Source organism: Hippocampus guttulatus, chromosome 9 (assembly GCF_054856545.1).
Source record: "Hippocampus guttulatus isolate MCC_2025c chromosome 9, RoL_Hgut_1.0, whole genome shotgun sequence".
NCBI classification, from domain to species: domain Eukaryota; kingdom Metazoa; phylum Chordata; class Actinopteri; order Syngnathiformes; family Syngnathidae; genus Hippocampus; species Hippocampus guttulatus.
The window spans coordinates 18,946,770-18,974,462 of record NC_141269.1 but is presented as its reverse complement, the minus strand read 5'-3'; the positions used below and the strand labels follow the sequence as shown (position 1 = coordinate 18,974,462).

At 42.5% G+C, this 27,693-nt stretch overlaps 1 protein-coding gene and 1 non-coding gene across 2 annotated transcripts; both read left to right on the top strand.

Annotated features, from left to right (window-relative positions):
• Nucleotides 1-905: 905 nt before the first annotated feature.
• Nucleotides 906-19,358, top strand: LOC147200680 (high-affinity choline transporter 1-like). Its single transcript, XM_086120598.1, has 9 exons — nucleotides 906-1,196; nucleotides 8,018-8,216; nucleotides 8,305-8,418; nucleotides 9,313-9,468; nucleotides 13,982-14,130; nucleotides 15,469-15,612; nucleotides 15,791-15,944; nucleotides 16,055-16,272; nucleotides 16,808-19,358. The coding sequence occupies exons 2-9, from the start codon at nucleotides 8,033-8,035 to the stop codon at nucleotides 17,336-17,338; spliced, it is 1,650 nt and encodes a 549-aa protein (XP_085976724.1). The 5' UTR covers nucleotides 906-1,196; nucleotides 8,018-8,032; the 3' UTR covers nucleotides 17,339-19,358.
• A 7,424-nt stretch (nucleotides 19,359-26,782) lies between these two features.
• trnaq-cug (transfer RNA glutamine (anticodon CUG)) lies at nucleotides 26,783-26,854 on the top strand. The gene has a single exon. It is a non-coding gene; the product is annotated as a tRNA-Gln (tRNA).
• The last annotated feature ends 839 nt before the right edge of the window (nucleotides 26,855-27,693 follow it).

Genomic DNA, 27,693 nt, shown 5'->3' with positions numbered 1-27,693 from the left:
AGTTGCCAGCCAATCGCAGGGCACACAGAGACGAACAACCATCCACGCCCACACTCACACCTAGGGACAATTTAGAGCATCCAATCAGCCTGACATGCATGTTTTTGGAATGTGGAAGGAACCCGGAGTACCTGGAGAAAGCCCACGCAGGCCCGGGGAGAACATGCAAACTCCACACAGGGAGGCCGGAGCTATGTGGCATTTAATAAAACACAAATAATACTAGTCACCTGACCTCTAAGCGTGCGAAAGAGCCTCATTCAAGGGGCTGGGAAACTACTGTATGTCCATATTTGGACTTCCTTAAGGGAGCCGTCCGCGCTTCGCCGGCAGCCTCTCGTCTGGTCTGTGGTGTGTGTCAATGAATGAGTGTCAATGTATGCATCAAACTGTCAAAGAACAACTGAGTGCGCACCCTCGGTCGCACTACTGAAACTCATGGAAGTGGCAATAGTCTGCTGTCCTGTTTATAGATTAAAATGGTGAAGGAAATGAAGGAATGATTGTAGAAATAAAGTGTGCGTGTGGTGCGCGCCAGCTGTCACCATGAGGGTGAAAAAAAGTGCGCAATTGCTCACGCGCGCGGCTTAGAGGGAACATTGGATGGGGGTGTTGTGAAAAGATCTTATTTAAATCCAGTTGGAAAATGGCATGAGCAGAAAGAGGTTAATGAGATGGTCACGAGCAGCAAGAGGTGCTGTAGTGTCTCTCCAGGACCAAAAAGGCATCCCCCATGCCCATGAATTGTGCTCACGGGGGCCTGCGACCACTCACCAATCAGGTGGTTGTGGTGACGTTCACGCACGTCCCCCCCCCCACTTTCTCACTTTGGACACTTAGTCACGCCCCCTGGAGAGCTTTAAAAGAAAGGCAAGGGTGCCGCTTCCAGAGAGTTCCACCCTCCCTCATTGAGTCCGAGTTGAGGCCAGCTTTCTTTTTTTTCCTTTATTTATTTATTTTTAACACAAACCACTTAAATAACAATTGAGTTAATTAGACAATTTTTGTACTTTTTCTTTGTGTTCTTTCTGAGCAGTGTGTGACACCATTCTGGTTGAGTGCATTTCAACTCTCACCTCTTCTTTTGGACGGACTCAATCATCCTGCGTGCTCTGTGACCTGTAAGAAAAGCATCACTCTCTTCCATCTTCCCATCATCGCAAAGGTCTGAGACGTTCTGTGTAACACAGAATTGGGTGCGTATCCTCTTTTCTCCATTTTAGTTGCCGTGTGCATGAAGTTCATTTCCTTTATAATGCATGGATACTTGTTTGCTTTACATTTCTTTTCAAGTGTGCTTTAAATGGTTGAGTGAGACTGTTGGGGCCACATACCTTGGGGACGTCACCGTGGTGTACAGTTTGTCTTTGTTTTGTGAATTTGTAGGATTGTGATTCATTTGCCACTGCTACTCTAGAAGACAAGAACTGACGAGATTCGCGATTGGGCGTTTGATAGCCCGGAAGAATACCCGTATTTGATGGAACACAAACCATTGGAAAAGGTGTTACAAATGTAGGATGTAAACTTACATGTTAGTCACAAGTGAACATTTTTATATCAGTTCAGGAATCAGGAATGTGGTATTTCCTAGACGGGGAAACTAGGGACCTCTCATTCGAAACAGGAATTATTGTCATATCAAGATAACAGAGCTGTCATTATTTTAAACCAGCGTCTTTAGACTCGACGAAAGATTTTTGGGGTGGATATATTCCAAACAACGTGTCATAATATCAACTAGGAGAAAGGGTATGCAAAGGCAGTTTTCAGGCCGTATATTGTACAAAGGCTAGATTTTGACTACGATATAGTTGGCTCTCAATGTGTTCTGTCTCTGAAGGACAATGTTGGTGTTTAGGAACACACAGGTCACATTTTACTGAGCCTTTAACAGCAAGCAGAAGGTTATATTTTTATTCTAATCAGCACAAATCAACCTAGTGAAGCGTTGCATACAGTTTGGCCGTATGTGCTCATAGTAGTGGATAATAACCCATCTATAAGATCGCAGGCGTGATGGAGATGTGGTGAGCGGCAGCGGAAAAGTACTGAGAGGCAGGGAAATGGAGACATGCGGCTCGGGAGGGAGGTATTCATAGATAGTAATAGCTGGGCTTTGCCAAGTCACACTTCTGCACCTGTATCAGAGGACACTGCTTATTTAGACCGAGAGTGTCCTCATGTCTGAAGTTACTTCAGTTACACTGGCAATAAATAAATGCTGTGCCAGCTGTCTGTCAGCCAAACGCTGCTGAAGGTTACATTGAGCCCTCTGATGCAACAACTTCAAATGTCAGTAGGTAAAGTCAAACATACTGTGTACGTGTGTGTGTGTGTGATATGTTTGTAAATATATATGTACTGTATACAGTATATAGATCTCTCTAATTCTTACACACACACACACACACACACACATATATATATATATATATATATATATATGTATGTATGTATGTATGTATTGAACAGCAAGCCGAAGGTTCATTTTTCTTATAATCAGCACAAATTAACCTAGTGAAGCTTTGCATGCAGTTTGGCCGTATGTGCTCATAGTAGTGTGTATATATATATACATACACTGTATATGTATAATTGTTCCACAAACACAATAGTAATCAAATAATAACGCATTGTCAAGACACAGTACATTTCAAATTCAGACAGAAAAAAAAGCCCTCCATCAATGTATTAAACTTTAATATACACAAATATTTCAACAATGTGAGCTTTGTAACAATCTATAAAAGCTGACGCAAGAAAAATGATGGGGATGAAATAACTTATTTTTACACCAAGGGTCTTTATCATGCAAAATCAACTTTTTTTTTGTTGCTTTCGGCCATGTAAAAAGGCTGATTCCTCACCAAGAAACCCCCAGAATGGTATAAATGTGATCCTGCCAAAGTTCCATTTTTCTAATATGTACAGAGAGTATACAGTAAACTGAGGTGACTTTTTACTACCATTGAAACTGTGAAAGAGGACATATGTTTTGTTACAGCAGCGACGTGATGTGCTTCTGTCAGGTAAACATTCAAGCAAAACAACAATTTGGGGCCAGACTGTGAGTGCAATTTAGAGGTGCGGAGGTCATACAATAAAGTGTGATTTGGCTCATGTGTATGGCGCAGCGTTATGCGTGAGAGTGCCCACACCGCCCTGAATGTATGCGTTCGTAAGCGGGGAATTTTCACCATATGACTTATTGTGAAAGTGAAGAAAAACAGTTTGGCCCAAAGATGAGCGCTGTTTCAATATTTACCCCAAATCAATCATGTTTCAACTAGCCAACATTCAGAAGAAATATGGGCCTTTGAATTTGAAGTGCAATGAATGGTTGAGGTTTTATTGTTGTTTTTTTTACTACCTCTGTGGTTTACAACACTCCTTTATAGTAAATTTATAGCAGTTTTAGGCGTTTTAGGTAATTTATAGCTCACAAAAGATACAATTGTTTTGCTTTGTTCATCTGTATGTGTTAAAAAAAAGAGGGAGGGAAACAAGAATATCTCAGCCACCTGACGCCCAGTGTCTCCTGGCTGATAAGCTTATTCGACACACATGCTCAACAAGACTAAATGTGACATGAAAACCTCCATTTTGACATCAGCTAAGATCTTGACAAAAAAATCGACAAATAATTTGGCATTCTTTCAGATGTCTTCATGATTTGGTAGAAAATGAAAAAAATTGCAGTTATCCAACTTATGTTGAATCCAGTCATAAACATCGACACAAGCCATTAATCCAAGAGAGCACCGAACGGCAAATGAAATGTAAGCGAATCACTTTAGATCAGGGTTGCCCAAGTCCGATCAGCAAGACTGTTTCACGTTTCCCGCATCCAATGCGCATGATTCAAATGATCCGGTTGCTTATCAGCTTGTTGATGAGCTGATCATTTGTTGGAGGGGGGGAGACAAGCTTGAGGACTGGACTTGGGTACCCCCTGCCTTAGATACTTCAAGTAATTCTTTTTTGTCTTGTATTTCGAGAAGACTGTAACATGAGTATTTCCAGAAATGGAAGATGATGCGCAATCGCTGTGTGTAGCGCCGGAGGAAGCTATAAGGGGAGTCCCCCTCAACTTCAAAATCGGTCTATTCCCCACGAAGGAATCTCTGTCTGACTTGAGTGTGAAATATCTTGCATACGTATAAGGAGGGGGCTCTCGAAAATAACCGGCAATCTGCAAACACCTAAATGTGCACTTTGTTTGAATTCAAATAACCGCTAAGGCAAACAACATTTTTAATATTAGGATTCACTGGTGAACTTGTGAAAGCCTTCACACAATTACCACACGTTAGTCCAAAGTGAACAAGACGCTCCAGCAAACAACGTTATGTCTAGGAGGTTTGTTTACTCTTGCATTCAAATTCCTCGACTAGTATAAATAAATCCAGTACATCCAATTTAAAGACGCCACGAATGCGGTAATGTTTGATTATGGCACGTTAGCTGTACATCCAGTCATTGAAATGTTTGACAGAAAGGTGATTGTGTCATCTCAATGACAGTAACCCGTTCTGGGTTGTGTGTTACAAGCTAATGAAAAATCGCAGCAGCCGAAAGGGAATTTTCCTTCCCTCGTACCGAGATAACACTGCCCAGGAACACTCGAGACATGAGTTGTTTTTTCTGTACTTTCCGCCAATGTGTTTTAGAAGTGGCATGCCAAGTATACCCTCGCTTATGCAAGACATAGTCAACCTTTGAATGTGCTTCCAATGTGTTTGACTAAATCTCGACCTGTGAAGATAAAAACAAATTTTTCAGAATGAAATATTTTCCCAGACACTATTACAATGAACGATCGTATTTAAAAACATTTTTTTACGTATAAAATAATAAAAGTACATCCGTTCGAAGAGCAATTATCTTTACATTTTCAAGAATATTGAACACTTTTACTGAAATGTAGAACAATAAAATATCTTTGACCCAAAAAACAAATAAATAAAAAGAACTCAGGCTCTGTGAAAAAAAAATCACGTAAACAATTATTAATACAACACAGCATAGTATCTGTATTGACAGTAAATTGAGATGTCTTTGTTGTCGTTCACCTGATTGTACAAGACTGGAATGAATGTTTGGGAAATACACATTTTTAAAGCAATTTCTACCACCTGATTAGTCTGCAGTTAGTGTTTTTAAAAAAAATACATATTAGTCATCAGAAATAGCATTGGTGCCAATTGGCTGCCATAAGCGATACTGCACACTACTGCATTCAATTCCTAAATGAGTTGTGAGTACCCGTGATCCGAAGGGACACGTGCAAACCAAGGCGAAACAGTCAAACCGAACTGTTAAAAATGTTTTTCAAAATCCGTTCCACATGTAGCATGTATGTGTGTGCGTGCCATCATGCACAAATAATACAATCACCAGTACACAGCGACTCCTATTTACAAAGACTCGCTCATACTTCCTAGAAACGTTCTCGCATGTATTCCGAGGAAGTCCGTACTCGGGCTGTTCACGACTGTACTCTGCGTTCTCCATATTGAGAAACGGCCATTGACATTGCATTGCCAAAGAGAGCGGGCCACTTTCAACCCTTCAGATTGGCCAGTCATTTGTAAAAATAGCACAGTCGCGTTGGGACTGACCAACAGTATCAATTTGTGAAACAATTTGTAATTGAACAAATTTGGAGGTTTTTGGCCCAGCACCAGTGCTATACGGTTACCCGATATGAACTCTGCAATGTGTGCTATGATAAAGAGCTGTGTGCTATAGCGCGCGCACAAACACACACACTGGTAGATCACACAAGCCATATGAGTGAATTTTCAGGCATTTGTTGACTTTGGCATCGGTCCTAGTCCCCCCCTCCATTCCTTCTATGCCTTCACATACATACACACACTCACATACATACACACACGCACACACACACTCCTCTTGGCTTGCATGTTTCAGTCCCTGTCACGTTACAAGGTGGTGGACTCCACAAAGCAGGCAGGAAGGAGGAGCAGGGTGAACTTGACGAATTGTATTTAATAAAACACAGAAAACTGAATCCAAAGTAGCAAAACAAAAACCATGACTGTGGCAAAAAACGAACAGGAACAGAACCATGACAGAAACAAACATGACAGTTGCAAGCAAACAAACAATGACCCGACACGGAGTGGTTGTGCCGGAGGTCCTTTTAAACAATTACATCACGACATAACGACCAACAGGTGTGCAGCTGCAGGGAAAAGCCCCACAGTGCCACCTGTTGGTCGCAAACCGAAACATAACAGTACCCCTCCCTCAATGCAATGTCCGGTTAACTCCGAGATGGCATGCCACCTTAGATGTGTGCCCCCACTGCAACACCTCCGCGCGCAGATGTGGGGGCACAAATAGTCTTTCTGTGGGACATCCAGCCGGAACTTGGGTTCCCTCTTAGAATCAGAATCAGAATCAGAATCATCTTTATTGGCCAAGTATGTAGAACACACAAGGAATTTGTCTCCGGTATAACACGCTGCATTAGTATCATCGTAAACAACAAAATCATTGAACAATTTTAGAGTGACCAGTAGCAGTATTTGTAGTACAAGAAGAGTGACTACGTCAGTGACTGTTTAAGGAGTTAATGGCTAGAGGGAAGAAGCTGTTTAAGTGTCTACTGGATTTGGTGCGCATGGATTTGTAGCGTCTGCCTGAGGGGAGTAGCTGGAAAAGGTGGTGGGCAGGGTGCGGGGGATCCAGGAGGATTTTCCGTGCCCTTGTCTTGATTAGGCCTACTGGACCTTCCGCTCAATCTCCCACCTAAGCGCCCCCATTATGCAATGGTCCGGTAGGATGCTCTGAGGTAAACTGCTCTCGGCCGCGGGGTCATAGATCCGAGATAGGACGCCGGGTTTCGGTTTGTGACCAACAGGTGGCACTGTAGGGCTCTCTCTGCAGCTGCACACCTGTTGGTCGTTATGGCGTTATGTAATTGTTTAAAAGGACTCCCGGCACAACCACTCCGTGTCGGGTCATTGTTTGTTTGCTTGCAACTGTCATGTTTGTTTCTGTCATGGTTCTGTTCCTGTTAGTTGTTTGCCACAGTCATGGTTTTGTTTTGCTACTTTGGATTTGTTTTGGTTGTTCGCACTTTGTTTGTTTTGGATTCAGTTTTCTCTGTGTTTTATTAAATACATTTCGTCAAGTTCACTCTGCTCCTCCCTCCTGCCTGCTTTTTGGGGTCCACCACCACCTTGCAACGTGACAGTCCCTTCCCTTGACAAACATTTCCTCCCCCCGCCACCCCATACCCATATGCAAGTGAATGTCCAAACATTCTTTCGGCAGCTCGAATTTGATTCTGGTCTTATAATGCATTGTTTTTTTTAATTGATTTATTTTTAACTTAGGAGTTATGTCTTGTTTTTTTCCTCCCTTAAAAATGACTGGTTGAATTTATGTCAAAAGTAGGGGCGGGGGGGTGAATGATGTTTTCCAAGACACTACTCCTCCTTTTATAATTCTGATAGATCACTGATGTTGTCTGGCGCCTGATGACGGTTGCATAGATGTTTCTGAAATTGACTACAGAAGAAGCGGACCATAAAAGAAATGTACATAGTCTCATCTCGTGTACTGATCTCCCTTGAGTTGTTTCCACTTCCTGTGTTTGGGGTCAAAACTTGGGCCATCCAACCACACAATAATTGGAAAACAAACTTCCAGGATTTTGTAAGTTCAGCCATAGACATAGTGAGACCACCCGTGCCTCTGTTTTTTTCCCCCTTTGTTAGCCCAACATGTACCACCTTGTTGTCCCCCCGCCCCCCTACTTTTTACCCCATGCTCCTGTCTGCCAAGAAAGTCATCATGTCATTTGAACATGAACATCCAGCCGCTCACTGCCCTTCCACAGTTCCCACAACCTTTCCCTTTTCACAGTATTAATTTTTTTCCCCAAGTTAATACATCTGTTTGAAAAAGAATGACACAAGTGAACACACATGCATTTTTTTTTTTTTGTGTGTGTGTTTATGCGCCTTTTCCTGTTCAACAGAGACAATAGCCAACCATGGCTTTGAACGTGCCGGGTCTGGTGGTTATGGCGGCCTTCTACCTGCTGATTCTGGGAACGGGCATTTGGGCATCCATGCGCTCCAGGAAGGAGGAGAAAAAGTGCAAAGGAGATGGAATGGAGATCACACTACTCGCCGGACGGAACATCAACTTGCTCGTGGGCGTCTTCACCCTTACGGGTAAAAAAGAAAAGTGCTAGTTTATTTGTATGAAGAAAACAAATAACAGCTGACTGATTTTTTTTTCTCAAAATAAATGTCTTTGCAGCCACATGGGTAGGAGGAGGTTTTATCCTGGGTATAGCTGAAGCCACATACAATCCAACATTAGGAGCAGTGTGGGCTCTCATGCCGGTGCCTTACGTTGTTACGTTCTTCTTGGGTGAGTGCTCCTTGTTACACAGAGGCTGAAGCCGAGAACTAAATACTCAGTCAGTCCCCACCTACCTATCACACACTTTTTTTTTTCTCTCGCTAGACCAAATGATTACACATAAGTGTAAAGGGTTTGAAATTGAGACCCCGGCAAGTAGCAGGAAATGTCCGTAAAATTAGATGCTGACAGGAGTTTGTCCTACTGTACATTAAGTAACCGTTACAATGCACCTACTTAAATGGAACTTGATCTGCAGGCTTTTTTTTGGGGGGGGCTCTTCAGGATCCATCAACATCGTTCATTCTATAGCATGCTGCCATATGACAGTTAACTACAAATCAACACAAATGACCTTATACAAAAATAAATAAATAAAAAAGACAAATTGCTTTTCTGTTTTTCATACCAATAATAGTGTCGGTGACAACGGACAGATCCTCAATACCCCCCCCCCCCCCCCTCCCGCATCAGCTAGCTGACTGCACAAAACTATAAAACTGTCTCTCAGGTTAAAAATACGACGACGAGGAATCAGTTTAGGATGGTAATATGAGGCAACAGGTGCAAAGTGATGACTTGAAGCAAAGCGACCTCTAATCGCATACACATTTGCAACAGGTGACGTGACCAGCGCGCTGGGCCAATATCACAATGGCCGGCAGAGTGTGAGAGTTCAGCAGTAGAGAAATCAGCAAATATAACGTGCCGCTCTTGGCTACGTGGACTCCTGTGTTCAGCTGAGCGCATTTTATTATCTCCAGCGAACACTCGTTTTCCTTTCTGTCCACATGTACCGTCGTCATTCTCCTGAACCCGCTCCTTGCCATTTTCTGTCCCTGTTTTCCAGTGATAGGAATGTAACATCTTTATTTTGCACCAATACTTTCCGTTCTCTTTCAGGCGGCTTTTTCTTTGCAAAGCCCATGAGAGAGAACAAGTATGTGACCATGATGGACCCTTTCCAGAAGAAGTATGGCAACTTCCTGAGCAGTGTTCTGATCCTTCCCGCATTAATCGCCGATGTACTGTGGGTGTCGCGCACACTTGTCAGCCTGGGTGAGTTCCTTCGTATCGTCGAAGTGCGTGTGTGACACAGAATGTGTGCATGCACCTTGCAGCCATCAACATGTAGGCACACAATGAGTACAATCCTTATTTGATGAGGCATACCACTGATGTAGTGGGCACTCAAATGTCCATGATGGGGTGTTTACAGGAACGTTTACTCCTGCACTTGTTGAAACGTTCCCCTCAGGACTAAATTATGACTATTTACACTCCTGTAAAAGCTGTGAAGTCCTTGTACTGGTGGGTGGTGAGGGGTGGGGGCACCTCGGCCCAAAGTAAGTCAAGGACAGCTATTCGGTTATATGAGCAAGGCATGCGTACATGCTCTTGCTGTCAACTGAGAATGCCATGCCGCATAATTGCTTAAATATACAGTGCATAAACGACGCACGCGTGTTGTCGCCAAGCTCAGTACTTGGTAAAAGTTTGGGATCATTTCGAAAAGCCGATGTTCATAAAAGAAAAGTACTCTTATATTGAAAGTGCTTTGCACTCATTTATGTTGACAACTTATTTGGAGTGACACCAGTGTGAACTTTGTTTGTTACACAAAGCAATGTTCCAGTGCGATCAATAAAATGACTGGTAGTGTTTTCGTGACAGTCAAAGACATTTCAACGTGACAGTTATGTACAGCAACAACACAACTAACTGAAAGGTGACGATCACTTAAGATAAGAGGACATGTGTCTGTCGACAGTCAGCTACTATTCTGTCCACTGATTTGTTGGTAGCGACCATATTTCAACTATGTTGTCAAACATGGAATGAACTCGAAATTGATTCAACAAAACAAAGCTCAAGATGATCCATTCCATGAGGGGTGCCCACGTCCAGTCCTCGAGAGCCCCTCGATGTCTCCCTGTATCCAACACACCTGATTGATCATTCTCAGGCCTCTGGAAGCTTGATGATGAGCTGATCATTTGAGTGCAGTGTGTTGGAACAGGGGGGCATCTAAAACCGGCTGCATAGGGGCTCTGGAGGAGCGGACTTTGGGCACCTTTGCTTTACATTCATGACCTCATAAGTTGTTTTTAAAAAAAATCATATTTATGAGTGATCCCAAACTGATATGGGCACACATTAGCTAATGCCCCATATGATGAATTGATAGATTATTTTAAAATTCAAATTGTTATTGTATTGTTTCTTCATAAGTGAACATGATTTTGTACCGTAATTCCTGCTGCTTTTAGGGGTGTCCCGATTCGGTATGGACATCGGTTCGATATTGGCCAAAAATACAGTCTCAGATTGGTCTACATCCCAAATCTCACATATTGGTCCATTTCCGACTCTGTTGTCCCCATGAACTGAATGCGTAATTCTGAATGTACTGAAGTAGACTTGAATTGTTATTTTGCACACAGAGAGTACAATTTGTGTTGAGTGACTTTATTCGGGCTACTTCTCAATATCCTTGACTGTATTTTACTTTATTATTATTATTTTTTGTTTGTTTATTGAACATAAAACATATATACAGTAATAATTTGACAGAAAATAAGGTAGATAAAAAAAAAGTAAAAAGAAAGAAATCAATCTTCATTCAACACAGTTACTATGTTCAAGGGAGTAGGAAGAAGTAAAAAACTTATCTAGTCCTACCCCGTTATGTGTTTATATCTAATAAATCATTTTTATATCAATCAATCAGAAAAGAAAAGGTTTTAGATGCTTCTATGTGATTTAAGAGCAATACATTGAATTGAGGTAACCTAAATGCTTGATACAAGTTGGTCCTATTTTCTCATGCCCGCCGTTGCTGATTGTTGTTCAAATAGTGTCACTTGATCAAGTCTCTTGTACTAAACACAACAAAATAAATACAAGCTTCTATCATTCTCGTATCGGATCGATCTCGGCATGAAAAAGTTGTATCGGGACACCCCGAGGATGCGTTGCCATGTGTATCCATGTGTGCGTTATGCTGGCTGTGAGTGCAATGTTGTGCAGTGTGAGAGCGTATGTCATGTTTTTGCGTGTGTGTTTTAATGCTGTCTTCTTTTCCAGTGGTATTTGAAAAGGGGGGTTAAACATCGAGCAGCCTGTTGATTGTGAAAGGTGATCAATTATTCAAACCAGGTTGTTCTAATCATGAGAGACTTTTCTATTCTTTGACCGGTTCAATGATACGCGCCTTTACATCACTTCATGTGTCTGTAATGTTTCTAAATGTGAAATCTGTGTTTGAGTCAGCATGGTAGTGCTGTAGACTATGTGGACACGCCACAAAAGCAATGTTTGTGAGACTTTTTTTCTAAACCAATTTCGCTGCTGAAGACACCCACAGACACAAAAGCAGATGCTCACATAGCAATATAGTGGACCACCACATACCTGCAGATTCACTTACAGTATTTGGAGAATTGTTGCTTTTTTTCTAACCAACCGCCTTGTTTTTCATTGAAAAAGATGATTGTTGGTAGTTGCCTGCTTATTCAAGATTTTTTTTTTCTTCAATACAATTGAATGTGCTTATCGTTTATTGTAAATCTTAACTGTGCATCTGATGTACACTCTAAGCATCGTTTGTCTGCCTACTGCATTGCGGTTGATTATGAGAACGTTTTTGCATTAGGGCGGGCTTCATATGCCGTCAGGCATCAACAGCACAAAGCCACCGTCAAATTTCTGGAATTGATCAATGGTGTATGTTGTGTGTGTGTGTGTGTGTGTATGCGTATTTCTTCAGACACTCAGCGTGTATCCAGGTAGGCAGAGGATCTAAAAACAACATGAGAGCATATAGCGGCCAGTTTTCTCTGGCCTACCCGAGTGCAGCTCGTGGGGCCAAACAGGCGCCGATTCTCATTCCACCTCCTATTTTTTTGGATCCTAAATTTAGCGCGGTGGCAAAGGGCACAGCTCAACACACAAGAGATAAGGGATGCACCACTAAAACCGTAAAGCATACCAAGCAGGAGTGCTTTACAATTCAGTCAATGTTATGTCACGGCGAGCCATACGGTCGCTTCGGTAATAAAAGCGATGGCGTGCTTGCGTGGTGCAAACGTATCCAAAGAGATTAAGTTCACAGCTGGAATCAGAATAGAATGTCACATTGCTTCCTGGATATACATTCAAGACTGTTGGCAATAAATAATAATGCATTATGGCATTGACAGTTATCTAAAATTGAACGGGGCCATACAGATTCCTTCATTTGAAAGGTTTTTCATGCAAGATTCGCTAAAATCCATCTAAAAACTAATGATAAGACCTTTTTTTTCCCTTCCCACATTTTAGCATCGACCTGTACCTCAGCACCCTGCAAAAGACCATTCTTGTGGGACATTTTGTCCCCAAAAAGTGCTGACATTCACCATAGGGTTGTTTTATTTGTACATTATGAATTCTTAAATCAAATCATAGCAAAGAATTTGCAGTGAGACTGAGGAATTGTGGGTGCGTGTTAAAGCAAAGAGGTGGCAGTGGCATTTTGGACATTTGTCATCTTTCATTGGATGTCACTCACCACGCGTGAATGCGGAGGGCACAGTGTCTTTCTTGTGCTTTCACACTGAGCTCACTCAGCACATTTTGGCATTTGAGTGAACAGATCGTTGACGACTAGTCAAAGTTATGTAAACGTTAGTAGGTAAGGGGTCCCGTAGGCTTTTAATGACGAATATGACTAATACATGAAGTGGGGAGAGAAGAAGCGTGAACGAACCGAACCGTAGCAGTCAAAGTAACCATTGAACCCAAAGAAGTGAGAGTATTTTTTCAAAAAAGGGTGTTGGAGTGAGTTAGGGGTGGGCATGGTAGGTCAGAGGGGTTATAAGTGGCGATCTGACCCTTCTCTGTTTAAGGACATTGTTGTGGTGTGGCTGCAGGCTACGGCTGGGGGGACCCTGGCAATGTGGGAGAAGAGACAGTAAAGGTAGTCACGTTTTGCTTGCCTTGTTTGAGTAACAAGATGTGTTTTTTTTAAGTTCACTTATTTACTATACATTTACTTATTCTTTACACTTTCAGTTGTTTCACTACAAGAACAGTTTTTTTTCTTTTAATGATCAGTGTCGACTGTTAAGGGTTTATGGAGTCACAATCAATAGGCTGCTTCTCTTCTTTTTGGTTCTGTTTTTAATCTTGTTGCTTTATGTCTGCTTGTTATGCTTTAGGATTTGTTTTTAAGATGTTTAATACAACACTATATCTGCGCACGTGTAACCTTATTGACCTCGATGACAATGCTATGTTAGGCAATTGTATTATGCGGTTGTTGTTTTTCAGGATATGAATTAAATAACAAGCCCAAACAAATATGTAATACATGGCTCATTAAAAGTGGATGCATGTACAAGTATATGCGTGTATGTATGTCTGTGAGAGAGAAAAAAAATTAAAAGCAAAAGACAGGTTGAGAACATAAAAAGTAACTTAAACCCGCCACAAAAATACACTACGTTGCATGTGTCTCCAGTGTTGGATGTATGTGCAAATGTTGTCCCAGCCGTTGCCTGCAGCTCATCACAATGCTGTTTTGTTCCAGGGGGAACTATGAGTGTGATCCTGGACCTTTCTTACGTCTATTCAATTGTCATCTCCGCCGTCGTTGCCGTTGTCTACACGCTCCTGGGAGGGCTTTACTCTGTGGCTTACACAGATGTGATCCAGCTCACTCTCATCTTTATCAGCCTGGTACGTCAATATATATTTACCCCATGACAGCCAGCAAGTCAGAACACCTTTCCGATCAGTATTCCATCAGAAACTAACCCATACCCCAAATTCCCATTTTTTTTTATTAACACAGCGTATACGTCAGTCCTACACCCCATCCATTGCCTTCCAAAAGGGGTGAGACATAGAGCTGAGTGATTACATGATCAGACCATTGTCCATCCATCCATCCATTTTCCGAACCGCTTTTATCCTCACTAGGGTCGCGGGGGCTGCTGGAGCCTATCCCAGCTGTCTTCGGGAGGTAGGCGGGGGGCACCCTGAACCGGTTGCCAGCCAATCGCAGGGCACACACAGAAGAACAATCATCCGCACTCACTCACACCAAGGGACAATTTGGAGTGTTCAATCTCAATTCAATCTTTTGGAATTTGGGAGTACCTGGAGAAAACCCACGCAGGCACAGGGAGAACATGCAAACTCCACACAGGAAGGTCGGAGTTGGAATTGAACCTCTGCACTGTGAGGTTGGCGCGCTAACCACTCGACCACCGGGCCGCCCTCTTTCTTTTCATTTATTTATTTGTTTATTTTTGCAAAGCTTGGGTTCATGGGTGCAGCCATCTTGGAAAAGGGAGTTTGCAGAGTGTTGCACTGATGAATCAAGAAAAGTGCTTACTATGGATGTTCCCGCTTCTTTTCTGTATTTGACGCGATGTAAACTGCATTAGCCTGCTGTGTTCTCTTAGCTAAGTTCTCAGTGTCTTAAATAAGGTCCATATTCCACTTTGGGAGGTAATTGTCGGCAGGGTGGGGTCTAGTGTTGGGGTTTGCTGCGAATTGGAAACCAGTATTGTCGAATAGTGTGTATATGTACATGTATATATAGTATATATTTGGAATTGGTTCAATTCCAGCTCCGGCCTCCCTGCGTGGAGTTTGCAATGTTCTCCCCGGGCCTGCGTGGGTTTTCTCCGGGTACTCCGGTTTCCTCCCATTTTCAAAAACATGCATGGCAGGCTGATTGAACACTCTATTGTCCCGAGGTGTGAGTGTTGGCGTGGATGGTTGTTTGTCTCTGTGTGCCCTGCGATTGCCTGGCAACCAGTTCAGGGTGTCCCCCGCCTACTGCCCGAAGACGGCTGGGATAGGCTCCAGCACCCCCCCCCCCCGGACTCTCGTGAGGATAAAGCGGTTCGGAAAATGAATGACTGAATAAATGTATATGTATGTATGTATGGGCGCCTTTCGTATGGCCAAGAGAAGCTGTTTAGATTCCTAGTTTCCAGGCAGACTGGAAACATCCTGAACTGAGTGCATCGCGAAATCAGCTGAGCTTTGTGTTTGTGTACACAGTGGGTGTGTGTCCCTTTCCTGCTGACCAACCCTCACTCTGTGGACATCTCACTGACGGCCTACAACCAAACCTTCCAGGCTCCTTGGGTTGGCAAGGTGGAGCTTAATGAAGCCGGCAAGTGGTTTGACGACTTCATGCTGCTGGTTAGTCGAGGAACGCTTTATAAATACACGCTGGATCGTAAAAATATCACTTGCGACACTCTGCTCGGTTTTAGGGCTCTCGCCTCAAAGGGAGCTTCAAATAGAATCGATGCCAGCTGTTAAGAGGTGTGAAAATGACAGTGATGATATCTTAGAAGGTTGACTGTGTATGTGACAGGCTCTCGGTGGTTTGGCCTACCAAGCGTTCTACCAGAGGATCCTGTCTGCCTCATCTTACAAGCAGGCTCAATTCACCTGCTTTATCTCCTCCTCCTTTTGCCTGGTGCTGGGTATCCCCTCAGTGCTGGTGGGAGCTGTGGCTGCATCTACTGGTACATTCCACTCTTAATTGCAGGACTTGTGGCGTCCAGACAATTAGGCCTTTTCTATTGGCAACGCTTCCTCATTCCTAATCGCTTCTCCTTCTCTAACCATTCCATAGATTGGAACTCGACATCCTATGGACTGCCAACTCCATATGATCGTGGGGAAGTAGGATCCATCCTCCCCATCGCCCTGCAGTACCTCACGCCCACCTACGTGTCTATCATCGGGATCGGAGCTGTAGCCGGTGCTGTCATGTCCTCCATGGACTCAGCCCTGCTGTCCTCGGCATCATTGTTCTCCTCCAATATCTACAAGAACATCATTCGGAAGCAGGTGAGAATGTCAATGATAATGTGCGCTGACATGCAGGTGGAATTGTTGGTGTTTGCACATATGTGACTCAAAAAAAAAGGTTGTTTTTTTCATGAATGAACCATTTGGTTCGTTAAAAGAAAGTGACAGTTATCATGTCTTGTCTTGACCAATTTCTGGAGCGAATGTTAATTCTTTCCCCACAGACATCGGTTGCTGCAGACGGAAGTGTGTTGTACTCTTACTGCAACTGAATTACGTATTGATTAACCTATCAATCAGTTTGCAGTCACATGCTTACTGTATTTTCTTGAGGTTCTCTACAATAAAGCTCGTGAATAATGAAGATCCTGGTTAAAAATAGCCCTTTGAGTACTATAAGTTCACAACATTCATGAAATTAAACAACAAAAAAAGTTCATATAATATGTCCCTGCATGTTAATCTTCTGTCGTATGTCGACTGAGTCTTTGGCCTGGCCTCCAGGCGACATCAGCTGCTCCTTCCTTCATTCAAAATCACCATTTTGAAACACTGTCTGTCTCTCTCATCTCAGGCATCGGACTGCGAGATGCAGTGGGTGATCCGGATCTCGGTGGTCGTTGTCGGTCTGGCTGGCACTGGCCTCACCTTCCTGGACAGCAGCGTGCTGGTCTTCTGGCTGGTGGGTGTGGACATGTCCTACACCATTATGTTCCCTCAGCTGGTCTGCGTCCTCTTCTTCAAGGCGTCAAATGGCTACGGGGCCACCATGGGCTTCCTAATGGGAATCACTCTGAGAATCATGAGCGGCGAGCCCCTCGTCAGCCTGCCGCCGGTCATCCACTTCCCCAACTGCCGGCTGAATGCCGAGGGCAAGCTTACTCAGTACTTCCCCTTCCGCACTGTGATCATGCTCAGCTCGCTGGTCAGCATCGTCGCCGTGTCTTGGCTGTTGTCTTTGGCTTTCGACAACGATCTTTTGCCTGAGAAGTGGGATGTGTACAAGGTCAAGAAGCGCAAGCTGAGCAAACGTGTCGAAGAGAAGACCACTGAAGAAAACGAAGAGATGCTCGCATCCAAGCAGCAACTGGACACCAGCTGCTGAGGGGCCTCTCGGGCAAAAGATGAGCCGCGATGGGAGAGGCAGACGCGCTCGCCTGCTCAACGGGGGTTCGGCCAGGGCCGTTAACAGGAGTGGCTTCATGTTTTCAATCGAATCTGGTCAGAATCTCGGACTTTGTGTCACATACCGAACAGCCCAACATCGGCAATATGTCCCCTGAGTCCCCTAGCGTCCGTCTTTGTTATCAGCTTCCTTCTATAATCAAATAAACCATAGAAAAAAACGTCAACTTAGCTTGTGTTATGATAGTTAACTACCCATTAACCAGTGTAGCATACAATGTGATTCATTAAAAACATCCAATGACAGAGTCTTCTTATCAGCTAATCATACATCTTTGCAATGGACAGAGGGAGCGCAGCCTTTTCAAATCATTTCCATGTGGAAAAGAAAGGAGGATGGCATTGATCAATTGTTTTTGTTGAATGGATCTTGGATTTGTACAGATTGGTAGAAATATATTTTATCACACCAGGAAAAAGATGTTTCCTTTTGGATGCAAACGTAGTCCCTTGACTCAAGTGCATGTGCAACACATCTGCACAAGAAAGGAAAGGAATATTCAGTCCAACTGAAGACCGGTGAGCTACTTTGTAACTCCCTTTTCACCGATATGTCACAGTCCTACGGCTTCTACAGATTATTTTTCTCGCAACGCATTGTCACTCCAGAAACAAGCTGCAAAAGGCAATCATGACATCAATTACTCCGATTCAGCACAGTTTGGTTGTGGTGTTGACCGCAATTTCATGTATGCTTGTAGAATACTCTTCATCCTGTGAACAACCTCGTTGTTTCAGCACGTTGCATTGTAGCCATGTCGGTATAAAATGGACAGCTACACTGTTTAAAAAGAAACTTACAACTGTTCTTCGTTGATAACCAACAACCAGTTCACCAGTGTGTGAACATGCCCATAATGTGAAGACATTCTCAAGCAAAAATACTGTCGACAGAGCCGAGCCAGTTAGAAAGCGCCCATCATTTGTGAACATGCCCATAATGTGAATAAATCATTCTCAAGCAGAAGTATTCTCGACAGAGCCGAGCCATTTAGAAATGACGGTATCGTTCTGAGCCTCCAAAGATTTTCTTGTACAATGCACTAGCATGTGTGACAATCTAACCTACAATTTACTTAAATAATCACTGGAAACTGATCTGCCTGGAAACTTCTGATTGATGCTGTCGACTGGGTGTGTATGGAAGACCTTGTGTAGTGGGCGCAAGAGCTGAGCACATGTTTCTGAATGCCATTTTAAACGATTTGTCAGGTGGCCAAAATCTGTTTTCCAAAGACTTCTTGTTGAAATAAAACCGAACTCATTGCATGCGTCTTTTTGAATAGATGTGAGTTCTAAATGTTTCATACTCTTGTACAGCCTGATCACAATTTGTACATTGATTCTTATTTTTATATCAAAGTGGATTGCCATGCGTTGTTAGTTTTAGAGGAAAGGCACAAATGTGTATTTGTATGATCTCAAGTGAACAATGAATAAAAAAAATCACCCCGGTTTTGCTGAATAATGAATGTAGACATGGTATCACTTTATGTTCGGATTGGCCTGCACTTTTTTAGCAGCGTTACGTGTCGGAACGGTCACAATGAAGACTGCTGCCAAAAAGCACTACATGCAGTCCTTACCAACGGACAAGTATGCCTTCATAGTGGAGTTTTTGTCTGGCATTTTTTGGATCAATTTTGGGGCAGTAATACTTGATTTCCAATGATGTGGTTTTCCAAAGGTCTCCTGTTAACATCCTTGACTGGTAATAGTTTTATAATAATAATAATAGTGAGCTCCATTTTATTTCTCTCTCCTTGTCTGTATGTGGTTTTATACTATTATGCATGTCAGGAACTGTATGCTGAACTTTCGTGAAGGCTGTTCTCTCTTGCCACTTGGCAAGGTCCTGCGTTGTAATCAATGAATATAAATTCCCATGGGGTGAGCTCTCAGAATAAAAACTGATCTAAAAAATAAAAAATAAAATACCGGCTACATTGCTTTCTTTGACATGACTGCAAGACAATTGCTTTGGGAGATGGAAACAAAGGCGGAGAAAAAAGTAATATAATAGAGGATGGGAAAACATTTCCAGGTTTTATTAAATCAGGTGTTGTGGTAGAGATTATCCACTTTATGCAGGGTGTCACCACCACACCCCCAAAAAATAGATTACAGTGCCTGAATTACTACATGTCCTTGGCAATCGTCTTGTCATGTACCAAAAAAAAAGATTCAAAAGTCCACATTTTTCAAGTAGCTATTCAATGGACCGCACCTGATTTCATAATGCTCTGCAAATGACCGATATGCACACTGCATGTGGCGTACCACACATTTGACGCGTTTTCCTCTTGAAATTTCTCATGGTTTTCATGATGTTTATTTTTCAAATAAAAACACAGCAATAGCACTTTAGTGGGGGCAAGTCAACATTGTGCTCTTAAATTTACATACCCTCAGGGTATGTAATGTAAACAAAAATGAAGACAACAGACCATAACAATTTAAAAACAATGCTATTTTTTTTAAAATACTGTATTTGAGTTAGACAGTGAAGTGAAGGGGGGAAAAAACGCCTTCAAAATTAAATGTATTATTATTATTATTAAAGGTGAAGGAAAGGTGCCATAAAGGTGGGAGGCATGACTTTCCAAAGAGGCCCCGAGTCTCCCTCCACAGCAGGAGATGGTCACCCCTGTGTGTCCAGACTTCAGATTAATAGCGTTTACGCAAAAGGCGTCTCTGGCTAATTTAACCAATTTGTGCCGTCACATTTTGGCAAAATTCTTCCAGAATCAGGCAAATACATGAAGAGTGACTTGATTGTTTAAGTGTAAAATGAAATGCAGGCACTCAACCCAACTATTTCTATCCATACAATCAAAAGTAATTTTTCCATTCTAACTGTTGACACAGACCACTGAAATTGTCACGTTCTTATAAAATAAACTTCTGTCGCTTCTGAACCACTTAAGTGACTTGGAGGCTGACCATCAGCTATGCTGGGTGGCCTTTGTGCCTCATTTGCATATGGAACATTCTGCAGTTGACTGATAAAACAGGACGCTGCTTGTCTTCTTTCGCTCAGTCTTGTCAAACTCCGATTTCCATCTGACCTATACAGTCCAAAACATGTTCCAGAAAAGATAAAAGCACAAAATCTAACACACTTTTCGAGAGGAGAGGGCAAAGAAAGCAAAACCGCATATAATCGCACTTCAATAAAATCGCTAATAATAAACTGTGAAGTTAGCACAGGGCAAGCTCGGCAGCTGCCTTATTTTGCATCGACTTCAAGGAGGAGGTTAAAGTGGAGAAAGACAGCTCTTACTTTACTTTCATTCTATTTATAAGAGGTGGATGCAATCAACAAACGCCTCAAATAAAGAGAAGCAGGCTCAAGTTTCACAGCATCTGCTGCTGCTGCTCCCCAGCTTGTATCAGCCGGCCTCAGTGACGATATTTCCTTCTAAAGGAATTGTCACACGAAATCAGTCGACGGATTCATTCTAGGTACAATTGTGGGTTTGAATGGATTTTAAAATCAACGCGACCGTTATGAGCCAAATTATTTCGAACTCGGCTAACTTTGGAGTGAAAGTGCATTTGAATTTGCCACCTAGATTTATTTGAGCTGGAAATGACATAAGAACATGTTGAAAAGATATCTAGTCATACATTTTCTATCGTGCTTGTCTTTTCATTAGGTCTGGTCGATTAGGTAATATAGACAAATGCCATTTTTAAGTTGCCGGCCAACTGGAACCTATCCCAGTGAAAGAGAGCGGGGGGGGGGGGGGGGGGCAGCCTGGCTTGGTGATCAGCCAATCACATGGCACAAATAGCAAATAGATAAGATATCCTTTATTTGTCCCACACTGGGGAAATTTACAGTCTACAGCAGCAAGATTGTGGGTAGAAAGAAGAAAGAAGAAAAACAAAGTGTTTGCATTCACAAAAATAAATGTTACAGTTTCAATGCACACCATTCAATTAAGTGCAATATAAATATAGATATAGATAAGGTGGCTGTGTCATTTACTATTGTTTTTCACATCACATCATTATATTTTTCATTCAGCAGCCTGACAGCAGTCGGTAGGAACGAGCGTCGGTATCTCTCCTTCTTGCAGCGCGGGTGTAACAGTCTCTGGCTGAAGGAGCTACCAAGTGCTGTCAAGGCGGGCAAGAGGTACGCACCCATTCAAACTCAGATTTACACCTATGCACAATTGAGGCTTCTGAGTGTGAGAGAAAGCTGGCGCAACACTTGCAAGCACAGGGAGAACATGCCAACTCCACACAGAAAACCCACTCCCAAAATTGAACCCGGCGGGCCTCTGGAATGAGAGGCTGACGTGATCACGACTTTGCCACTGCCCTGTCAAAAGGTATTTCAACAATCGGTCTAACTGCACCGAATGGCACTGACACTAAAATGTGAAGATGATTCCAGTAAAAGTAATTAACGGCGTGATTTCTGTGCAGGCAACGAGGAGTCATTTCCCACCCAGTGATGGTAGTAGTGTGAATGGTTTTCTGTGTCTATATATGTAAAGAGGAATCAGCCTTATTGTCATGAGCATGAACACATGTTGTACACGTTCATAAACGTTGTCCTTAGCTTTTAACCCTTGACAAGAGCGAACACAGCAAACATGCTTCGTGGCCCGGGGGGCCCCGACTAAGCACCTGGAGAGACGTTCAGGGTAATGGTGTGTTGCTCAAGGACACCACAGCCGTGGAGGGCGGGAGGGATGGTTGTCCATTGCCGTATCCTCTCCAGCTGATATCAGTGTCCACACTTGTTGAGTCTTAAGTTGTTGTTTTTTGGCCCACATTCTTCTGCCAGTCGATGACTTGAAGCAGGCTCCACATGGCCGCGGGGTGGCCTGTGATTGGTCAGTTCAGTGTTTAGTCTGCCTCGCGCCCAAAAAGCAGCTAAAGCATATTGGGGGATAGATGAGGAACATTGGGTTAGGCTTTGTATAGTATACGTCGATAGCCAGACATTTACGTAAATTGGTCAGAAGTATACATCAGTCCCCACCCCAGAAGGTAGAGGTCATGCATGTAACATACACTTGCGACACAAAAAAAAAAAAAAAAATGTCTGCTCAGCACATGAAAGGCGGAGATGCCCACGTCGGAGATTATTTAGCCTAATACTTTCTCCTTTCTCACTTTATTTTCTCAGACCACTCACGAGAAAAGAACAAAACAGCCACCATAAGGTGCACCGCAATCAATACCTTTTCGAGGCACATTGGCGCAGACTGTTCCGAGACTTGCTTTTTTGCCACTTGACTGCATGGAAATTCATGAGCACACATGTTGTTATGGAATATGTTTTCAAACCTAGTGGGAGGTATTATTTTCATTTACATATCATATCAGCAAGTTGCCCTCCCACACAGTTCTGGGATTTTGGGTTTGAATCTTGCCGTTTACCCTGTGGTTATCTCTATGTACTCTCACTTCCTCCCACAGTCCCAAAAACATGCATCGGTTGTGTGCTCAATTGTCTCTATGTGTGAATGTGAGTGTGAGTGGTTGAGTGTCCTGCGATTAGCTACAAGGAATAGTCCAGAGTGTATCCCACCTCTTGGCCAAAGTCAGCTCGGACAGGCTCCAGGGCGCCCACCATCCTAATTAGGGCAAGCGGCATCGAGAATGCATGGAGAGAATAGTTATGGTGCTGTACTACTTTATTTCTCAACTTCATTTCATTCCCTGTCATCAAAGGTCATATTCCTGTAATTCATTTTCAAACCTCAATCTTGCATTCTTATTGTTATGGTTTCTTTTATTTGGACAAGCCCTCTTGATGATCTTGCATTTATGGTGAGCAGTTGATCTGACATGTCACCCACTCATTCAGTCATTTGAGACCTGACATCTGAGTCATGCCAAGGCCTTCCTGGAGAGGAGACGACCGCCACACATGGCTTCTTTTCGACAGGCACAAAACCCTTTCAGAGCCACTTCGATCAGTTATGTATACAGTCTTAAGCTTCCATTCATTTATTTTCTATACCACCTACAGAAAAAAAAAAAGAATTGTCATGCCTACAGAACATGTTGATTATAGCCATAAGTTGAATTAAATGAGAATAAGAATAAGAAAACCTTTATTTGTCTCACAATGGAGAAATTCCCAATTTACAGTGGCAAAATTATGAAAGGAAAGGGTAGAAGACAAACAGTATATACAGTAAATAAATAGAAATATAAAATAGAAATAAAAGCATATTAAAAATGGGTGGATAGGGGTGAGTCCAGGTTTATTTATATTATATATTGAAATCCAATATTGAAGACAGGAATTATATTTACAAATCATGCTATCGCTAGGTAGCTTTAACATTCTTCCATACATTTTCTCTATGGTTACTGCAGGTCCTCGTTCAGATTCATCTCGTCTGATTGCCAGCAAATCGTCATTCACACTCACAGTCGCACCTTTGGGAGAATTGGAGTCTTCGGTTAACATGACGTATGTTTCGAGAATGTGGGAGTGAGCTGGAGAACATGGAATAAAGCCACGCAAGCACGGACGAGAACATGTTAACTTCACCCAAGAAGGTCGCAGCCGAGATTCAAACCCAAGACCTCAGAACTGTGGGGCGAAATGTAACCCATCCCACTTTGCTCCCCATATGACCTCAAAATCTGTCAGGTGGATTTTATGTTGCACACTGAATGGAATTAAACAAAGGCAATAAGAAACTTTTGGGAGCAAAATAAAAAAAATTGATTCAGGATTATTTTAGGCCTAACGGAAACCAGTGGTGCACCATCACGACTCTGCCCTTGAATAGATGAGCTTCCATTCAAAATTCATCAAACTGCCAACCCCCCCCCCCCCATCCCCCCCAAAAAATGTTTGACAGAACAGAACCGTGCTGTTACCAAGCCATGCCAAAGAAATGAATTACGCTGATGACTACATAACAACAAATCCCAGCATGCGAGCAGCATCGGAACAATCTGATTACACGATCGAAAGTGCTACGAAATGATATCGTGTCATTCTACATAACTTGCTCTTTTTGGCTGTATGTCTATCTAACTTCCTGCTCCTGTTGGCTTTGGCACAGCGCCATCGGCCCTCAGTAGGTCATTCAAGCAGACCTTATTAGGTGACTTACGAGTGAGAACTGTAGTTTTTCTGTGACATAAATATGGAGAACGTAAACGTCAAACAGTTGCACCGTATGAAACCAATATGGTGAATACAATGAACCAAATGATGTTATTGCGATAGCTGTATCAACAACACAACATTTCTGCAGTTGTTTCCCCATTTTGCTGTGTGTCTTGACCAAATGATATGCCACTGCACCGCTTCCTCCTTTTTCAATCAATTATTTGGGATCTGTTTTTAGGAATGCTTCATTTATTTTAATATTTGAAATCTTTAACAGCCAAACTGCCAAAAGCTTTGTTGTGAGTGGCCACTGACATTGCGTCCATTATTGAATAGCCACTTTGTTCTAGTCAACTGAAACGATGCGCAAAGTGTCAAATTGAATTTGTCCTTGCGAGACTAATCAAGGGTTGATGTTGTTCTCCCATGTGTAGATACACAAGGGGGCTGCCAATGTTTTGCGATAGTACACACTCCCAGTGCTGCTTTGTCCAGTACTTTTCCACTCACTGAGCCACGCGTCTGCATGTGAGTGCAAGTATGTGTTTGCAGGGGGTGAAGTTTGGGCCGAGAGTGCCTCTGCGGGGAGAACAAAAATAGTTTACTATATGTTGAAGGGGGGTCCCTAAAACTGCAAATACAAAGTGCTGTTAAGTGTCAGACACAGTCGAGGTCACACAGGATCAACAACAACATGAGCAGAAAAAAACCCCAATCATTAAAATGACTTTCACTGGTAATGTTAGGGAGCCCCATTGCATGCCTTTTTCTTAGGTAGATCTGGGGTGATGCATGGCTTTGTTCATTGTTCATAAATGTGTGACACCACACATCTACATACTGCGCCAATGATATTCTTGCCTATTCAGACAAAACCTTGGGTAAATATAAAGACACGTGTTCACTTTGGCTTCTTTGAAATGTGTCGTCAACCTTTTTTTTCCTTTGGAAATACAGACAGATTCAAAAGAATTTTACAACTATTTGAGTGTTCCTGACCAGGAATGATGATCACATTCCTAATCACACTAGACAAGTTCTTTCTTAAAGCTGCGTAAAGTAATAGGATATTGTGTCTTAATTTGGACACTACTCATTGCTAGGCTTATGCGGACTAAGCCCCGATACAGATCAAAGAATGCTTGAAGTATAACAGGAATGTGCATGTGTCCTGTGTGGGCATGGGGGTTGTTGAGTATCATCATTCAGTAATTGCATGAGGCTTGCAATAATTTAGATCGCCTTTGGTGTAGGTTCAACCAAAATGGTACATTTTGATGCAGCGATGCAGATTATTTAGCAAACCACAATTTGAAAGTAAACTTGTGTCACATACACTGCATGTATATTTTTCCATGAAGAGGCTGACAAACTGGGAGTCAGGCGTTCGTCACTCACAGTGATGTCACATAACCATTCACACTCATCTTCAAACAAACTATGACAATATATAGACTCTACAAACACACACACACACACACACGCACACGCACACGCACACACACGCACACACACGCACACACACGCACACACACGCACACACACACGCGCACACGCACACACGCACGCACACGCACACGCACACGCACACGCACACACGCACGCACAAAACGGGTTGTTCTCGACGACTTACTGGCATCTTGTGGAATGCATGCTCCATTACAACTGGTACATGAAAAAAAGTGTATTGTGTCCTCACTGAACATGTCAGTGACAGCAGAACAACAAGTGCTTGTACTGTATTATTGTATATGATTAAGACAGTCAGTCACATTACTTAAGTCATGTTGTCAATAAACGTAACAGCGAGTGTACTCTGGAGGGATGTTCTGAAGCGAACTATCGCTTAGATTTTGATGACAAATTCAGTCTTCTGAATCAAAATTACACCTTCGTGTGTGTGTAGATTGATTGCAGGAGAGTGGACGAGATTCGTGTTTCACTTTTATGGACAAGACTGTTATTGACAAAGCATCTCACTTTCGCACATAAAGTGTGAAACCCACAAACCCTTGGGTCTACTTTATTTTTCCGTTTCGTTACGGGCTTTGATGGCTGTTGCTCATCATGCTATACGTTTCAGTGTGTGCGTAGGCGCGCGTGTGCGGTAACGGGTCGATCACGGGAGGTTTGATCGAAAAGTAGATTTTTGGCCCCAAAAACGGTTGCGCACCCCGATTTACATGATTTTTGTTTCGATGTTTACATATTAAGCGAAGACTAATTTCTAAAACACAGCAGTTTGAGCGTTTTGTGTGTACGGGTTCCATGGTGTAATGGTTAGCACTCTGGACTCTGAATCCAGCGATCCGAGTTCAAATCTCGGTGGAACCTGTGGTTATGTTTTCCTGTTTTAAATCTTGGTGGAATGTGCAGTTGCTTATTCTTCGTCCATTGTTTTGAATTCAACACCTATTCTTTTTCACAATACGTCATTTACACTCCCTGCCGCTTTGTAGACACGTTTCCACTTTGCAGCCGCATAGCTGAATCAAGAGAGTTGGAACCGAACCACACCCTCAAGTCCCCCTGAATCTTAAATATTTTTTCTTACTTGGACCTTTTAGACAATTGGACGCTTACAACTGTGTGGGACCGTCTCTATTTATGTTTCAACATGACTGTGCCCCAAAGCATTTAGCTAGGTTTAAAAAAAGCAGGTTGACTTTCAGTGTTTCATAGAATCTTGTAAAAGTCTCATATGAGCTTTTTTTCCACACCTCATTTTGGAATTGGGATGTTGTGTAAAATGTAAATAAAAACAATATAATCATTTGGGAATCATTTATAACCTATATTAATTTAAATGCTAAAGAAACGGTGCTGCCACACCAGAAAGAAGTTAAACATTACTTTATAAAGTGTCATGTTTCATATTTTAACATTTTAAGGTTGACGTTTGAAAGCTTTAGCTCTGTCAGAAATTTGTGGAGCTCCAGTTAATCGCTCCAGCATTTTATTTGCTATTCTAAAAAATTATAAATAATTTACTCAGCCCTCTTATTTATCAGTCCAGCCACCCGAAAAAAAAAATCCTGGTGTCCCTGGATTTGACGGACGCTTCAAAGCAGTGCTTTTATGGAACTCGAGGTCTGAGTTTCAAGCGCGTATTTCAGCATCAATGTCAAAATGCAAATCGTGACTAGTTTGTCAAAAAAGTGGCCATCACAGGT